This window comes from Adiantum capillus-veneris, chromosome 4 (assembly GCF_014529385.1).
Source record: "Adiantum capillus-veneris isolate H3 chromosome 4, ASM1452938v2, whole genome shotgun sequence".
In the NCBI taxonomy this organism is placed as follows: Eukaryota; Viridiplantae; Streptophyta; class Polypodiopsida; order Polypodiales; family Pteridaceae; genus Adiantum; species Adiantum capillus-veneris.
In genome coordinates, this window is record NC_140934.1 from 147,599,311 (window position 1) to 147,617,707 (window position 18,397).

The 18,397-nt window shown below is 46.4% G+C and overlaps 1 protein-coding gene across 1 annotated transcript in view; it reads right to left on the reverse strand.

The window, feature by feature from the left end:
- PHT4;5 (phosphate transporter 4;5) overlaps positions 1–18,397 on the reverse strand; it is a 101,505-nt gene that overhangs the window by 17,070 nt on the left and 66,038 nt on the right. The window contains exons 9-11 of the mRNA XM_086511249.1: positions 14,590–14,626; positions 14,404–14,499; positions 14,104–14,245 (exon numbers count right to left, since the gene is read on the reverse strand). Coding sequence (XP_086367375.1) covers positions 14,104–14,245; positions 14,404–14,499; positions 14,590–14,626 — 275 coding nt within the window. The remainder of the gene's footprint in view (positions 1–14,103; positions 14,246–14,403; positions 14,500–14,589; positions 14,627–18,397) is intronic.

Here is an 18,397-nt window from a genome sequence, read left to right on the forward strand (position 1 = left end):
TGGAATTAAGTAACTGGAATTTATGGTTGCAAGACAATATAAAGATGAAAAAGTATAATGGATTCTTGCCCGAGAAAGAACATGAAGATTAAGGCGTGAGAGGGTAAGAAGACCAACTCTCCCATAAGAGTGCCACCACGTCAAAGGAAACTTTGTGGCTTCCTTCCTCGAGGCAACTGCCCTCATAAAAGAAGCCCCGATGCCGTTCATGTAGTTGGTGAACTCTCTATCTATATGAAGCTGATCATGCTCTGAAAACATGAGCCCAACATACTCACATTGTTTTGTGCTGAGGAAGGTATCACTCCCTAGCTCTGGCCACCTATGGAAAGGATGAAGCATGGCGGCCATTGCATAGATGCGACGGCTCATAAAAGTCCATCGTCTTTCCACACACTCCAATATATCGGATTGGCTGAAAATTGAGTCGAGCATAACAATTAGAGTCTAAGCTCAATACAACCATGATCGTTGATAGATATTAGAACATGAAGGAGGAACCTCTTACCAATCAATAGTCAATAGAGAGCATTTGGAGATATGGTCTTTCATGTGCAAAAACAGATGATAGACTAGACCCAAGGTCGATCCCTCCATATCCGTAAGTCAAAGGAGGACGTACACTGGTTGGATTGCCACTGAAAGAGCATGCACTTCCTGCCAAAAACTCTCATCAAGGATCCGTCTCTGCAAGTGTTTTGTAGGCTCCTCCTCGGGTTTGAACATGTTTCGCCATTTTAAATCCACAACTGTCTGTAGGAGTGGATCTCTATGTTTGTAGAGCCTCTGCAAAAGGACGTGGTGACCTTTGTAGCATCTGCAACTATGGCCTGCACCCATGAAAGTTTTCCAATCCTCCATAAGCAAATCCAGACAATGTGTAGCACATGGAGTCCACACTATACCGGAAAACTTTTCCTCGACCATCAATCCCATTGCTTTGCAATTAGCTGTATTACTGTTACCACCTGCACAGCATTCTCCTTCCCAACATCCTCTATTGCTGCCTTGATATGACCAAATATGAACTCAGCTGTGATCTTCTCCCCTGCTTTCCCTGCATCCACAGCACGCAAGAAATAGGTGCCCAAACAAGAGGACACAAGAATATTAATTATGTGCCGTCTACGAATGTTGGCCCAGGTGCATCCCAACTCCTTTCATCCTTCTTTCACAAGAGTAACTGCCTTTTCAATTAAGGCCTTTTGCTCGTCTAACATGGTGGTCCGCATCTTGGTGTAATCAAGACCGGTCCAAGTCTCAATAGGCCCCACATGTGCAATCGCTTTTACCATTCTTTTCCACTGATTATTGCGCAAAACATTAAAAGATATGTTGCACTCAATAAGATTGCGACATATCTCCATCTCTCCCACCCTCTAACACTCTTTGACCAAGCTTGCGAAGAGATGCGACTAGGCAAAGTGGTTTGCTTTGGTGTCTTAGATGTACCTCTCTCACGTGGCAAGAGTTCATCATCGTCATCGCCAATACGTGCCCTCTTCTTGCCAGTAGGGGGTTGCCGAACCTTCTCCCACCTGTGTCTGTGCACCTAGACTCCAGCTCTCCAACAAAAGCATCATGCAAAGCATCCTGCATGCTGCGACCACCTTTCATAGTAGGTGCACCACACGGAACATACTCCTCAATGAGCTGCTCCCTCAAAAGGCTATGATATTTTGTCACATGCACCAATCTGATCAATGCACCCAATGCCAGTCAAGTGCTTCTTGATTCGCGTTATGGTACTAGACTCTAGTGTACTCGTCCCCACAATACTTGCATTTCCATAAGCGTGTGCTAGAACCTTGTTGGGAAGCGGTCGTGATTATACTCAACACATTAGTGTGGAGCGACCATTTGAGGTTGGTCTTGCACGACATGATGATTCCGGCAAAGATTGCAAACACGTGAGGAATGTGAGAGGAGAAAAAAAGCTCAGAGGGAGGGGGGACGCAAAGAGTACGCGCAACGTAGGAAGAAAGAGTGGAGGGAGCATACAGGCTAGTGGAGCTTACCTTTCTACACGGGAAAGTCTCAAGTAGAAGCCTTTGTGTGACTATCTATGAAAGTCTCTGTAGAAATTCTCTCTCGAAATCGTAACCCTTGGCACACACTTCAATAAAGCCTACACCACGCAAAAGGACTCGTCCGCTTGAATGCATGCTGGATTTGCCCCCCAAATAATTTGGATGGTACCGTACAGTGTGGTATGTATTGAATGCACACTGGATTTCCCCCCCAAATAATTTGGATGGTACCGTACCGTGCGGTATGTAAGGTACCGTACCGTACGGTATGGTTTAGTATGTACATACGGATGTCACCTTTGGAGCGGAATATGTCACAAATTGATAACGTGGCATGGCCTAAAGAATGGCCTGGACAGAAGGGGCCAACTTCGAGAAGCACAAGAAGTTTTACCAACTTCAAGATAGTGGCTGAGAGGCAAGGAAGGGGTTAGGATTGAAAACCTAATCCCTCCCAACTTACGGACCCGGCCGAGGGGCCTAAAACCTCGTAAATAAAGCAGAACCAAATTTTTGCGTAAGAAGGTGACACGTGGCAACTACGTACGGACCTCCCCATGGGGCGCTTGCTTTAGAGCCTAGAACTTTTTATTTATCAGCTTTTGGTGGCGCCTAGTTTTTCGGCCCCCTTGTAAGTTTATAAGCAGAGCCAAGGCCTTCTCTTCTCATTAGATTGTCTTGGGAGCGTTGAGAGGAGGACCCTCTGACATTGTACTTTGTGAAGCATAATAATAAAGAAATACCGACGAAGGACGCCAATCTTGGAGGCCAGTGCATCTAAGCACGGAACTACGTTGTGCCATGTTGACTCTCTCTCTCTCTCTCTCTCTCCCCCCCCCCCCCCCCCCCCCCCCCCCCCCCCCCCCCATAATTATTCTGCAGTTTCTCAGATGTGTTGCTATAGATCTTCAGCTTGGGGTGTCCAAGTCTATTACACATGGGGAGCAGTTGCATGGATTTTGCAATTTCCGGGGCCACACCCCTTTTTTTTAAGGGCTTCCCAACAGATCTGGTCTTCCAACTTACTCCCTTTGGATATAGATTGGACATAATCCCTGATGCAAGTCACCAGTTGAATTTTTGCTAGCGAGACACAATTTTCACCACGATATGCGGCATCACGCTTTGGACCATGTAGAAGGCTCAATGTGCCCACATTCTAGGCTCACAGTCCTCCCCTACGTCCAACATTTTGACAGCAATCTCCATCTGGACAGGTTGCTACATACTCTTCGTAGTCAGTGGGACTCTTCAACCGGCTCCTCCAAGGCAACAGAAAAGCGTCAATGCGTCTTTCTTCGCACATGGGCGCGATCGTCAGCTCTTTTCCGTTGGGATCAGGGCCACATCACATGGCATTATGCACACCCATAGTGGTTCATTTTACATTTTTCTTCCCGAGAAAAAGATCCTTCTATTAGTTAATGAAACTGCCCATAGGGCTACCAAACTGTGACGTGGATAACCCTAACACACACACACTCTCCCTGGGTCATGGGCAGCCCCGGGGAAACATCATCTGAAATGCTGACGTGGCTGGCTGTACGGCTGCCCCTGAGATTGCGGAGAAATTGGCCACGTGGCAGCAATATGGACACCCAGTGCAATTCACAGACAGCGTACGGATGATGACGTGGCAGCTTTTTGGGGCCAGCTTTTGCTTTATTTGCTCTACGCAAATTGGAAAGAGAGAGAGAGAGAGAAAACTCTTTGCTTTATTTTCCTCACATAAGAGAGAGAGAGAGAGAGCTTGTGAGAGAACACAGAAAGCTCTTGCTTTATTTTTACAAGGCTTTTGATTTTCAGCTTTTGGGCTCTGCTTTTAACATCCCTTGTAATCTTTAAATATGCGGGTAGGACTCTCACAACTCTGAGCATCTAGACGCAATCAGAGAGTGAGCGCCTGCCTGCACTCTTGTACTTTGAACACAAATTAATACAAAAAGAAATACCGAAAGGGGCGCCAATCTTTGGGGCCAATATCTCTTAGCATGGAACTCCGCCGGGCCAGTGTCGAATCAATTGTGAACTGTGAATTGTTTTGAAGTGACTGTTTGTGGTGTCGCAGTAGATTCTCGACTTGGAGTGTCCAAGTCTGTTAGAGTGGTATCAGAGCATGGCCGATTTCTCTCCTACGGGAAATCCGATCCTTTTTACGCGGCACCTATGGCTTCAGGCAAAGATCAGTCGACTTCCTCTGCATCCGGCGATGCGGGAAGAGGTCACAATGAAGATTCACGCGAGTACGGCCCGCCTCGGCCTACTCAGGCGGAGCTCGAAGAGATGGAGCGTCGACGATTGATCGGTGATGCAACAAAGATGATGCTTAATTTTGCGAAGGACCCAAAATTTGCAAAATATATGAGCGAGACCTCTTTCAATGAGGTACACTCACAGTGGCGGCAGACCACAGAGCCACCCCTCAAACCGGCTCTCAAGAAACCTCCTACTCCCAGGATGTACACGGAGCAAGAATTGGAAGAGGTGGTTAATGCACGAATTGCTCAGCTTTTTGACACGCAGAACAAAGCTAAAAAGCACAACAAAAAGCAAAAGAAAGGCATTGACTTCCCGGGTTATTTGGGTGGTCAGTCTACTTTTGAAAAAGAAAGAAAGCATAAGAAGCGTGTTCGATTTGAAGGAGTACCCAGTTCTTCTTCTTCTTTTGAGAGTTCTTCTAGCTCCTCCAACTCGAGCGATGAAGACAGAAAAGGCAAAAAGCAAAGCAAAAAGAAACACTTCGGAAAGGGCAAGAAAAAAGTCAAAGAAGTCTAAATCTCGCCCCGTGGTTGGCAGTTCTATAGAGGACTCCTCTTCAGACAGTTCGGACTCTGACGACAGCAGCTTTTATGCAAAGAAGAAGAATTTTTATAAAGCCAACCAGTATGACTTTCTGGAAGACAAAAGCAAGAAAGTTCGAGAGTTTAAGGAAGGTGGACAGTCAATTAAGTTTGACACGTTTTTCGGTTATAGAGATGCTTGGAAGGCTGTCTTTTATACAACAGTTTCATATAGCTTTCTCTGGAGGGCGTTACTCAGAGCACTCTAAGATTCGGAGAGCTGCCTCTTACTTTAAGGGGAATGCTCGAACTTGGTGGTCCACGCTTCTATTAAACAAGACAGCGCCAATCAAATGGCTGAAATTCAAGAGGCTTTTTATTTCTTCTTGGCTGACTCGAGAGTATGAACGCGACATACGAACTACTTGGAACCATCTTCGGATGACCAAGAAGGATACAGTGGACGCTTATTGCGAGAGATTCTGGAGCTCTTTTCTACCCGCCTCTTCATTAGAAGATCTCGTTCAAGGAACAAATTGAGCAGTTTACCTTAGGTCTTTCTACAGAGATCCGAGATCACTGCTTGGAACAAAAGTCAGCTTCCATTTAGGAGTTTGAGTCATGCGAAACCGGGTTTTGCCATTCACTCAAGCAGTCTGACCTACCCCACAGATGCGATCATGACGCAAAGAGCCGAACAGACTTCGAAAAATGAAAGTAGAAAGAGAAAGAGCAACCCAGAACAGAAAGAAAAGGATGCACGACCCAAACTTACTCCTCAAGAGGGAGCTCGCTACATCAAGGAGGGAAAGTGCATTGGATGCGGGGAAACTGGGCATATCTCTGCAAAGAGCTCTAAAAAGGCACAGAAAGAACAGAACGACAAGGACGACGAAAGGCCTGAGAGTTCGAGAGCAGCAGAGGACCGTGGAAGAAAAGGCAAGATGAAAACAGGAGTGGTTCCAGATTGCGTGAATATTGATCCCAGCACGATGGACGAGAGTACTAAACTTTGCTGAGCTTGGGGCAAAGTGAAAGACAAGAAGCCCTGATCTTCTTTGATGGAGGAGCCAAGGCCAACATCATTGACGGCGCGGCTCGAGATCACTCCTGATCGGATGGGACCACTTGAAGACGCAGTTCTAGCGGCACCCGGCAGGGACGTAGCCATTACACCTGTCATTGGCAAACTTCGGTTGCTTTGTCAGGGGTATTTGGGGCATGAGGATTTTTACATAATGCCTTTGGAAGGTTGTGATGTTTTCTTGGGAATTCCCTGCTACCACAAGAACAACGCTGTGGTCGACTATCGGGCGAGGAAAGCGACTTTGACCACAGAAAAGGGCAGAACCATTGTACTCGATGTAAAACTTAAGGGCGAGTCTGTCCCTATTGTATCGGCTTCCGCCATTTCTAAAATAATGAAATCTAGTCTGTTTGTTTACTCGATCTTTTTGAAAGAGTTGAGTGATGAGGATAGGACAATTATGTCTGAACTTGATAATTAACGCCAAGATTTTCTCCACGCTCATGCCGATTGCTTCTCAGAGGGCCTGCTAGGCGAGTTATCACCCGCTCATCCTGAAGATCATACCATTGATGTGATACCTGGAAGCACACCACCAAACCGGCCACCTTATCGTGTGAGCCGAGCCTAGAACGAAGAGATTATGAACCAAGTGAAAGACCTCTTGGAAAAGGGTCTTGTCCAACTTGGTACTTCACTGTACTGCTCTCCAGTGTTGTTGGTTTTGAAGAAAGACGGATCTTGGAGAATGTGCATCGATTATAGAGCTCTCAACAAAATCACCATCAAGAACAGATTTCCAATTTCTAGAATCGATGATATACTTGACTGACTTCACAGATCCTTGTGCTTTAGCAGGATTGACTTGAAAAGTGGATATCATCAGATCCGAATCGCGCCGGGAGACATCTACAAGACAGCCGTTCGGACGACTTTTGGGTTATTTGAGTTTTTGGTGATGCCGTTTGGCCTACCAATGCTCCTGCGACATTTGACCGGATGATGGACATGATTTTTTCGAGAGTATAGACTATTTTTTGGCACTTTCTTTGACGACATCATCGTTTTCTCCAAGGATGAGGTAGAACATAGAGATCATCTGCTTCAAGTCTTTCAGGCATTACGAGATCACAAGTTGGTGATTAATGCAAAGAAAAGTGAATTTTTCCTACCAGAGATACACTTTTTGGGACACATTGTGTCAGCAGCAGCAGGAGTGCAGATGGATCCGACCAAGATAGAGACTATTCGTGATTGGCCCGATTTGAAGAATGTCCATGAAGTTAGAAGCTTCTTGAGATTGTGTTTGTACTACAACCGGTTCATTAGAAAGTTTGCAGAGGTTGCTTCCCTTTTGCATATCTTGACACAGGAAAAAGTCCCTTTGTCGTGGGGACACACAGAGGTGACTGCCTTTCAGGTATTGAAAGAGAAATTGAATACGAGACCAATTTTGACTTTGCCGGATTTGTAGAAGTCATTTGAAGTATATATTGTGATGCTTGTGGTCGTAGTCTAGGTGTGGTCTTAATGCAAGAAGGACATGTCATTGCCTACGAGAGCCGATTGTTCTCAAGGCCGGAATTGACAACACAAATTTATGAGAAAGAGCTTTTGGCAGTTATCCACGCCCTTACTCAATGGCGGCACCACCTACTCGGAGCGGATTTTACTGTCTTTATAGACCATCAGAGTTTACGTTACTTCTTGTCACAGAAGCAGCTATCGGAAAAGCAGATGTGGTGGGTAAACATCTTGTCACAGTTTCACCTCCAGATTGTCCATGTGCAGGGACAAGAATTTGGTGGTAGATGCTTTGTCTCGGAAGCCGTTGGTTCTGGCTATTTCCATGATACATCATAGGAGCTTCAAGGATATGGCCGATCAGTATGCCACAGATACAGATTTTGCAGACATTTTCACATGGATATGGGATGGGGAGACAGTAGCGGGATATTCCATTCGGGATGGCTACTTGATGAGAAAAACCATGTTGTGCGTTACACAGACGTTGAGGGAAAAGGTTATGACTGAATGACATTGTCGGCTTTTTACAGGTTACCGTGGCATTGCTACCACCTTGAACGGGGTAGAGAGATATTTCTTTTGGCCGAGACTCAGGAAGGATGTGGACGAGTTTGTGCGCAATTGCTTGGTATGCCAGAAGGTCAAGTTTGACAGGCATAAAGCACAGGGATTGTTACAGCCTTTGCCCATACCTACCCGCCCCTTGGAAAGTATTGCAATGAATTTCATTTTTGATCTCCCGAGAACACAAATTGGTCATGATGGTATTTGGACTGTTATTGACAGATTTAGCAAACAAGCTCATTTCATTCCAGTGAAGAAAACAATCAAGCCGAATCACTTAGCGAGATTGTTTGTGGCCCAGTTCTTCAGATTACATGGCATGCTTGAGATGATTGTCTCCGACAGGGACCCTAGATTTACGAGTTTGTTTTGGAAGGCAATTTGGGAGAACATTGGCACGCGGTTGCATTTCTCGTCATCTTTCCATCTGCAGACTGACGGGCAATCTGAGATTGCCAGTTCAGTGGTTTTAGATTTATTGAAGTCTTACATCTCACATCAGAAGACTCAATGGGAAAAGTCTCTACCTATGGTGGAATTTGCCTACAATAACACGAGACGAGGAAGGCGACATTTGAAATTATTGAAGGTACTACGAAGGTTCCACCCTTCCTAAGCACGAAAGATAAGATTTTTGAAGCTGATGAGTACACGCGCGACTTAAACACGGCTTTTGCCAAGGTCTACGAGGCTTTGCAGAAATCTCAGGAACGACAAAAAAAGGCAGCACATCGCCATCGGCACGATTTAAAATTGAAGGAGGATGATTGGGTGCTCTTACATTTTGAGAAGGCACGCCTGAGAAAGAAGAAGGGAAAGGAGAGGCTTTTTCCAAAGCTTAGTATGCGATACTACGGACCTTTCCAGATCTCCGAAAAGATCAACGATGTCTCCTTCCGACTGAAACTGCCTGACACTTGGAGGATTCACAATGCATTTCATGTGAGTCTCTTGAAACCTTTTAAAGGTGATGTGCCTGAAGATGGGGAGCTTGATGAGCAACCCGAAGTGGAAGAAAACGACGAGATCTTTGTTTTTGAACAGATTTTGGCACATAAGGACAGAAAGAATAAGAGTAAAGTACGAAGGCGGTTCTTGGTTAAATTCAAGAACTATCGTGCATCGGATACAGTGGATGGAGGAGGACCTAGTAGATACTCCTCAGATTGTGAACCTTTACCTTGAAGCTTTTGGTTTAGCATAGTCTACTCCAAATGGAACCCTGAACTCAGCTTGGCCGGAGATCTGGTGCAGTGGGTTTGCACAAGAGGGGAGTTACTCCGCTCCTTTGTCAACAGATGCCTTGAATTTTTGAATACTAGAGTCACTGATGTCTCTTTGAGCTTCAGGGATACTGAGAGCTGACAATATTCTGCTGTATGACTTTATGAAATGGAATTCCAGAATATGAAAGCGATTTGTTCTTGACTTGTTTTTAAGTGCAGGAACTGATAGACGAAATGACTGCACCATTTTGGTCTGAATGATCTCGATAGACATGGTTGCAATAGGGATTAGTCAATTGGGTATCTATAAGGTCTTGAGTGGATCTAGATGCGATTGCTAATTGCATTGCCGATAATCATGGTCTAAGATCCGAATGAATGCTGAATGTGACTTGTCATGTGATGTCCTGTGATGTGACTGTCGATTGGTACATGTGCTAGATGTGTGTTCCTAGTGCGTCGGTACTAACAGTCAGTGTCTGCTGAGACAGTTTATGACCTCTGTCTGTTTTGCAGGCGTAATCGAGGGCGATTACAATGCTTTCAAGAGGGGGGTATGTCACAAACTGTGATGTGGCATAACCCTAACACACACACACACTCCCTTGGTCATGGGCAGCCCCGGGGAAAAATCATCTAAAATGCTCACGTGGCTGGCTGTACGGTAGCCCCTGAGATTGCGGAGAAACTGGCCACGTGGCAGCAATACGGACACCCGTGATTTTCGACACAATTCACGGACAGCATACGGATGATGACGTGGCAGCTTTTTGGGGCCAGATTTTGCTTTATTTGCTCTACGCAAATTGGAGAGAGAGAGAGAGAAAGAAAACTCTTTGCTTTATTTTCATAAGAGAGAGAGAGAGCTTGTGAGAGAACACAGAAAGCTCTTGCTTTATTTTTACAAGGCTTTTGATTTTCAGCTTTTGGGCTCTGCTTTTAACATCCCTTGTAATCTTTAAATATGCGGGTAGGCCTCTCACAACTCAGAGCATCTGGACGCAATCTGAGAGTGAGCGCCTACCTGCACTCTTGTACTTTGAACACAGATTAATACAAAAAGAAATACCGAAAGGGGCGCCAGTCTTTGGGGCCAATATCTCTTGGCACGGAACTCCGCCGGGCCAGTGTCGAATCAATTGTGAACTGTGAATTGTTTTGAAGTAACTGTTTGTGGTGTTGCGGTAGATTCTCGACTTGGAGTGTCCAAGTCTGTTACAAAAACTCCTTCTAGGGCTTCTTCCTTGGAAGCAATCCTCTGATAAAAAACTTTCCAAGAAGGGCTCTGCTCTACTCTGCTGGGTCTATGATCACCAACCCCCTCTGAGAACAAGGTAGAGTGATGACCTGCCAGGCTACTTTAGCCAGCGATATCTGGGTGTCGCGCCCTGACCAAAGGAAATTCCTGATCAGCCTCTCTACCTGGCTGATGCAGGAACTCGAAAAGATCCAACAAGATGTGATGTACCACATAGTAGCCAACAACACCTGGTTCGCCACTACAACTCTGCCTGCCAGAGAAAGTCGTGCACAGCTCCAATCTAACAGCTTCCTCCTGATGGACAGGAGGAAGGGAGCAATCTGCTGCTCAGGAGACAAGTCCAAGCCAACCTGACGGCCCAAGTATCGAGCTGCAGTCCCTGGGGGAATCCATCTGAAACCCTCACTTGGAAGCCAATCAGGCGTAGGAGCACTACCAACTGAGAAAGCCACTGTCTTTCTCCAGTTGATCAGTGCGCCTGATGCACAACAAAAAGTCTCAAGAGCCTACTCACACCTGTGAAGGTTGGCCTCCTGGCCCTCCAAGTACAAAGCTGAGTCGTCTGCAAACTCTGCATCCAGTAGCTCGTCGCCCCGAATAGGGAGCGCTAAGCCACGTAGATCAACCTGCTGTGAAACCAAAAATCTGCTCATCGCCTCAACATAGAACAGAAAGAAAAGGGGGCAAGAGGGCAGCCCTGTCTGACCTAACGTATAAGCATGAAACGATCACCTCTACCACCTACCAAAAGTACCTGACTGTATGCCTTCCTGTAAAGAGCTCACACACCTCTGATCCAAGCATCTGAGAAGCCCATCCTGCGTAGAGTGCCCTCCAAAAAGTCCCACTCAACTCTATTGTAGGCCTTCTCAAAATCGAGAAGAAGCATCACCAGATCCTCACCACCGAGGCGCATGAGGGCAGATGCCTCCCAAAAAGTAGAGATGTTGTCAAGGATAATACGCTTCTTGACAAAACCTGTCTGTGTCCCATGTATAATTCTCTTTAGAAGTGGCCAAATCCTCAAACTCAGAGCATTGACAAGAATTTTGTAGGCTGAGTTGAGGATGGTGATGGGCCGCCACTGTCGAATCTCATCCAGCCACCCTCCTTGGGAATGAGGTAAATCAGGCCCTCGCTCATGCTATCAGGCATCTCTGCTGTGTGTAGGATGTACTGAAAAGCACTCCAGAGATCTGAGCCAAGCAAGTCCCAGTACTCTAAGAAAAAGTTGGGAGTCAAAGCATCCTCACCTGGACAGCTACCACGGGAAGTGCTTTGAGGGCCGCGTGGAGCTCCTCTAGCTGAAGAGGCAGCTCAAGCCTCTGGCGCATCTTCTCAGTCACAAGACAAGGCATCTGTGCCCAAACTTGCTCTCTGCATGCATCCTAACGCTCTGACTAAGGCTCTACTGACAGCAGGTCACGGTAAAAGTCAGTAGCAACTGCACACATGTCCTCTGGCTCTGACCCATCAAGCCTGCTCAACTGGCTGACCCTGGCATGCGCATGTTGGAGTCCAACTGTCTCAAAGAAAGCCCCTGTCACTCTGTCACCCACCTGGGTCCACTGAGATGCATGTCGATGAAAAGCAAATTCAAGGCACCTCTCCTCTGTGCTGGCGAGCTCCTGGTGAGCCTGCTGCAACTGCTCCTCCAACCAGGGATTGTCTGGATGCTGCTCCTGCATCCTCTGCAAGGAAGCAATGCCCCGTCGGAAACGCTACTGCTCCTCTCTCGCTGCAGCTAGGCGGGCCGTAGACTCTTGAAGAAATAGCCGACTAAACTGAGCAAGTCCTGAGGCCACTGTGTCAGCAAGACAATCCTGCATGTCTAAGCCCTGTGTCCAAAGAGCCACCACTCGCTCTCTGAGCGCAGAGTCCAGCAAGACCCTCTCAGGGATGCATAGCATCGTGCTCCCCCTCCTATGTATATCTGTCTTTGTGAGGATCACTGGTGCATGGTCTGAAAAAGAAGTCCTAGCCAGAATGCAAACTGTCCCACTCAAGTCACAGAGTGGTCACTAGTGTAGAAGCGATCTATTTGAGGTAGATTCACTCCTCCCACTCTGCGGTCTAACGAGAGAAGGCCAGGCTGTCTGGGGGCCTCACAAAGCTAGAATGCTGCCACACATCTGAAACCCACAGTCATACATAACCTCTCCCAAGCTGCCAGCTCAACTTCATGCACAGTAGTATGGCTACCTCCAATCCTGTCAGAGGGGTCTGCCAACATGTTGAAGTCACCCCCAATGCACCATTGCTCCGCCTGCGGGAGACTCTACAATGTGAGACCAAAACTCTGCACGTGCACTCGCCACATTGGGCGCATAAATGTTCAAGAAGCCCAAGAGGCAACCCTGAACCTGCATAGAGATCCGCTGAGCCCTGCCAGGCACAATAATCCCTCTGTCCGCAATGGCCTTCTGCCAAGAGTCCGCAATAGTCATACATACCCCTCCCTGGATGCCACCAGGTGGAAATGCAGCTGACCAAAATGTCTTGTACCGCCCACGCAAAAGCTGACCACAGCGTCTAATGTGGCTCTCACACAAATGATGCTCTTGTAGCATAAGAAGGTCAATCTCTCCTCCCACAAGGCATCGCTGAAGCTCCTGATGTAGTCGGCCCCTCTGGCGCTGAAACTGGGCCCACCTAATCCCTGCATGTTCCATGAGACGATCCTCATGGGGAGCGAGATAGAAGTGATGCTTCAGCAGCAGCTAACCGTGCTATCTACATACCAACATGATATATCTCCCTGCAATGCTAGCTATCGCGAAGACTCTAGTGCTAATCGAGCATATCTATCTCTAGGGAGAGCCCAAGTGCTATGTGCATAAATGAAACTGATCGAGTGAGTGCCTCCACTACCAATGGAGGAGCAGCGAGCTCCGCCCTAACAATGTCATGTGGTACTGAGGCCTTGGCCCTAATCATCCGAGAAATCATAGACACCAAGGGCTTCTCCATACATCTCCATCCATCAGTACTGCCAACTCTGCTATGATGATCAACTGAGGGGCCCCACAGAGAGAGAGAGAGAGAGAGAGAGAGAGAGAGAGAGAGAGAGAGAGAGAGAGAGAGAGAGAGAGAGTATTTCCATAGCATTCCATGGCTAGGGCAATCCTAACACCTTGGGACGACCAAGGTTATGGTATTCAATACTACAGTGCAATGGGTCAGGTGATCAGCACCCAGTTTTACTTATGGACAGGACCAAGTGGAGTATATGGATATGGGCACTTACCTTGGGCTGGTTTTTAGTGGACCGACTTTTGCAGCTTTGGGAGGTTTGGTAAGGATGCGTTCACAGGTTCCGTTCTAGAAGCCTCCCACCAAGCTATGGCCTTTTCACACTCTGGTTGCCTCAGCTATGCTATATGGAGTGCAGATAAGTGGACCCTCAGTAGCTCATCATAGTTGTCAGTATGAACGTACGTGTTGGGGACGAGACATGTGAGCAAAGCTGGCTGCCCCTCCTCTAGTGGTGGAGGCTCTTACGAGATCAGTGGCAGTCATACACAGCTTATGGGAGTACTCTTAGATGCCATCCTTATTATGGGACCAAGACCAAAAGCTGAGATCCCTGCTTACCTGAACTAATGAAATTTAGCAGCAACCTGATGAAATGTAACAGCAAAAGTAACCATTTAATCTGGCCAAAAACAGAATTTTTGTAGTTTAGTACCTCCCAATGAAAAACTTGAAAACGCCAAACTAGAGGTGATTATTGATGCAGTCACCCACGGGGATAGCCCAGGGTCCAAGGAGCAGAGAGTCATGCCTGCTGTTGGTGAGAGAAAGGCAATTGTTTGACACAGCTTACGAACCTGCAGTAAGTTTTTTTGTCCTTCAGAGAATTTGTGGTGGATTTACAATCAACTAAAACAAGCAGATCCTCACCAGTCAAACAAGTTAGCATTTAAGCGAAAACAACAGGGACATTATCCACTCTTAAAAGAAGGCAAAAACAACAAATTAAACTTACGAATGTAGTATCTACACCTTTTGAGATCAGATGATCAGCCATGGGTGCTGCAAAGCTAGAAACAAATATTCCTCCTAGAGGTGGAACAACAGATACCTGTAGTGACAAAAGACAACACAAAATTCAATCAATTAACATAAGGTCGCAGTGCGAAGGATGAAGATTGACGCAGATCAACTATCTTACCAAAGCTGCATTTGTTAAGGATAGGTTAAGCTCTTCACTGCAGAAAAAAATTGCACAATATATCAGCATACAAAACACTTTAAGCTCCTTAATGCAGAAAAACTTGCAAAACAACTCGGCACACAGTAATATTCATCACAAACTGACACAAATACAACGAAGTCATTAACATTCATAGATGTTAAAAATCATGAGGACAGATTAGACTTCATTCAGAAAAACAAACCACCTGAGTCAAGTGCCATGCCTACCAATAGACAGGAATGTGTCCGAAACCCTCTCTGAACAAGCAGTGAAAGCGGCTGCGGATCTCATAGTACACAGAGCAGTGACATATGTAGTGCAGCTCTGTCTCTGGCTCAATATGACATAAATGACATATCCTGGCCTCTGTTGGTACTCCTCGAAATCTACCAGTCTCGATCTGAAGCTGATGCAAGGATGTCCGTATCTGGCCAATAGCACACCGTATCCCATGAGATAAGTGTGTATCCATGTATCTAGGCCTCATCAAAATCCATCCTCCGTGCGTAGGAGAAGCTGCTTTCTATAGAAAGCCATCTTCGTGCCCAACTCCTGTATCGGCTGTATCCATGTGCTCCTAGTATCTAGCTGAATCAGATCCTGACGTATGAGTCTAGTGATCTCTGTCCGTGTGATAGATAGGGAGGGTGCATCCAAGGAGTACTAGAACGGGGCAATCTGTCCATGCTGAACCCATGTAACTGAAACCATGATGTCATCTGCCCATACCAACATAATGTATCACCTTGCAATGCTAGCTGTCTGGAGGACTAAAGGGCCAACCGAGCATATGTGTCTCTGGGGAGGTCCCATAAATTGTGCATGAAGGATACTGATCTAAGTGCCTCGACCACGAGGGGAGGAGCAGCTAGCTCGGCTCGAATAATGTCATGTGGCACTGAAGCCTTAGCCCGAATCATCTGAGAAATCATAAGAGACTAGAGGCGTCTCCATACATCTCCATCCATCGGTGCTACTAGATCTGCCATGGTGATCCACCGAGGGTCCACATATTTGAACTCCATAAAGCATAGCTGAAGCCACTAGAGTGTCAAAAAGCCAGAGCTTTGTTCGAGGTTCCTGAAACTAAACCTGCGAACACATCCTCTCCAGTCTCCCTAATGCTGGGTAAGCTGTGGTCAGTCTCGTCTCTGCTGCTCTCCTCAAGGAGAATAATGGGTCACGGAAGACCATCCCAAGATAGGTATATGCATTTGTGTACTCCACAGTCTCTCGACCATACGTAAAGGTGGGAGTTGACCTCCTAACCCACTGTGCCGTGGTGTTAAACACCATTACCTTGGTCTTACCAAGGTTCACTGACATTCCACTATCTTGGGCAAAGAAATGCATCCAAATGACGCTGCATCCCTTCTGGAGAATCTGAAATCAACACAATATCATCAACATATAACAACAACGGAATCCATGTCCCTGCTAGCTGAGCACCTTTGTCTCCCTCTCGCTCTACGTAGTCTCAAAACTCATCCACATACATCCCAAAAAGAGTCGGAGATAGGCGGCATCCCTGCTTCACCCCAATAGTGAAGTGGGCCATGTCAGACATGCCCTCAGTAGTGCGTACTCAGTCCACCACTGTTTTATATAAAGCCAAGATCCCCCAGATCAGCTCTGCGGGCACACCCATGTATTGTAGTCTACTTATAAGTTTGGCTCTCGGCACTGTGTCAAAAGCTTTGCGGAAATCTACAAAGCTACAATAGATCCTCCTGCCATGGTCTCTACCCTCAATAATAGCTCTGAGTGTCAAAATCTGGTCAAGAGTAGAGAAACCTCTCTTGAATCCTGCCTGCCCTGATGCTCGTATGCCCTCTTTCTCTGCCCATCTATTTAGACCATGCTCAAGAATAGATGCATACAACCTAGCCAATGTGTGACCAACCATGATTGTGCGATAGTTCCCAGGAATCATGGGATCTCCTGACTTGAAAATAGGCACAATCGTGGACATACTCCAAGTCTCAAGAAAACCCTCAAGCATGGCTCGATTAAACATCATAGCAAGAAGCTCTGCAACCATATCTCAGGCATGGATGAAATGCTCTACTACCAGACCATCGTGATCATGTGCTCTCTCTGTCTTCATCTTGTCAATGGCTTTCCTTACCCTCTCAACAATAAAGAAAGTACAGGTTCTTGTGGGTCCGGCAAAGGTGGATGCCCTGATACTATGTAGAGAGATGTGGCATATTCCCCCATGTCTCTGTGGAGGTGATGGGTGGTGGTGGTGAATGCTCCTGAAATAGCCTCCATGCCTCGCCCAAGTCATGACTCATAAATAGCTGATACAGATCCTGCTCTAACTGAGATATGTAAGACCTCTTCTTTTGTCGCACTAGCCGGCGAAAGATAATCAATGACTGTTATGTATGGTAATATCCATGAGCACCTCCCTCTGTAGTCTGATCCTCGTCTCTCTACACTCCTCATCATACCAGTTGTTCTGGGGCATGCTCCCAGATTGTCTCCGTGTAGGCTGACTGTGGGGATATGCCTCTAATATTGCATCATGGAGCTTCTCTGTCAGTATCTCAGTGAACTCATCTAGTGGCCGTCCTGGCTCCTGAGTGCATAGCTGCCTGTATATCTCATCAATGTACACGGAATCCGTCTCCCTCATGAAGGTATACCCTAATGGAGCTATGTTGAACCGAAACATGAGAGTGAAAGACAAGATAGCATGATCAATTGCTACTCCAACTGGCCTAGTGCCCACCATGAAATCCTGAAAAAATGAAATGAGACCTGGCTGAACCATCTCATAATCCATTGTACTAGCCCCATGTCGATGTGGAAAACATGTAAAACCTCCCGCTGTAGAAAATCTCTGTAGGCCATTCAAAATGGCCAATCCATGTGCAGTCCCCATGTCTATCAAGTATCGGCCATACTCAGTGTGCTCCTCATCCTGTGATAGTCTGGATAGGCACATCTCTGTAACATCCAGCTCCCTAAGCATCTCCTCTGAAGTATCATAGAATACTGCCTGGTGATGGGCAGTCCTAGGATGATAATGTCACCATCTTTGGAAAACTCCCATATGTCAGAGTAGTGAAGGGGGATTGTCCTCTAGGTGATGCATACACTGACGTACTAGGAGGGAAATAACATATACCTGGATGAATCCAGGATAAGCCCAAATTCACCCTTAAAGGAAAGTGCAAGGTAAAGACCCATGGTAGTCACCCACAAGACAATATAACCATCAGCTCCATCATGCATAGTATTGACTAAATACCACGACATCCCCACTAACGTCGTCAGTGCCCAATAGTGGGTGTAGAACTAGGTACTAACATATGCTCCCAAACACCACACACACCACACACACACACACATGAGCATACATCAACACAAAGTTCAGCGTACTGAGTTTCTGTCATGACTCCGGAGATCAAGGGCACACTCAGCCATAATGAAGCTTAGCACTAAAGAAGCATTTAATCGAAAAAATTAGCACAAAAATGAGGTAGTTGATAGGGCATACGCACCACAAAAGATAGAAAGAATTAGCACAATATCAACTGGTCGTAACTCGGACGAAAACTTCACAATGTGAAGTCTGCATGTCCGCTATACGACTAAAAAATATACCTGGATGAATCCAGGATAAGCCCAAATTCACCCTTAAAGGAAAGTGCAAGGTAAAGACCCATGGTAGTCACCCACAAGACAATATAACCATCAGCTCCATCATGCATAGTATTGACTAAATACCACGACATCCCCACTAACGTCGTCAGTGCCCAATAGTGGGTGTAGA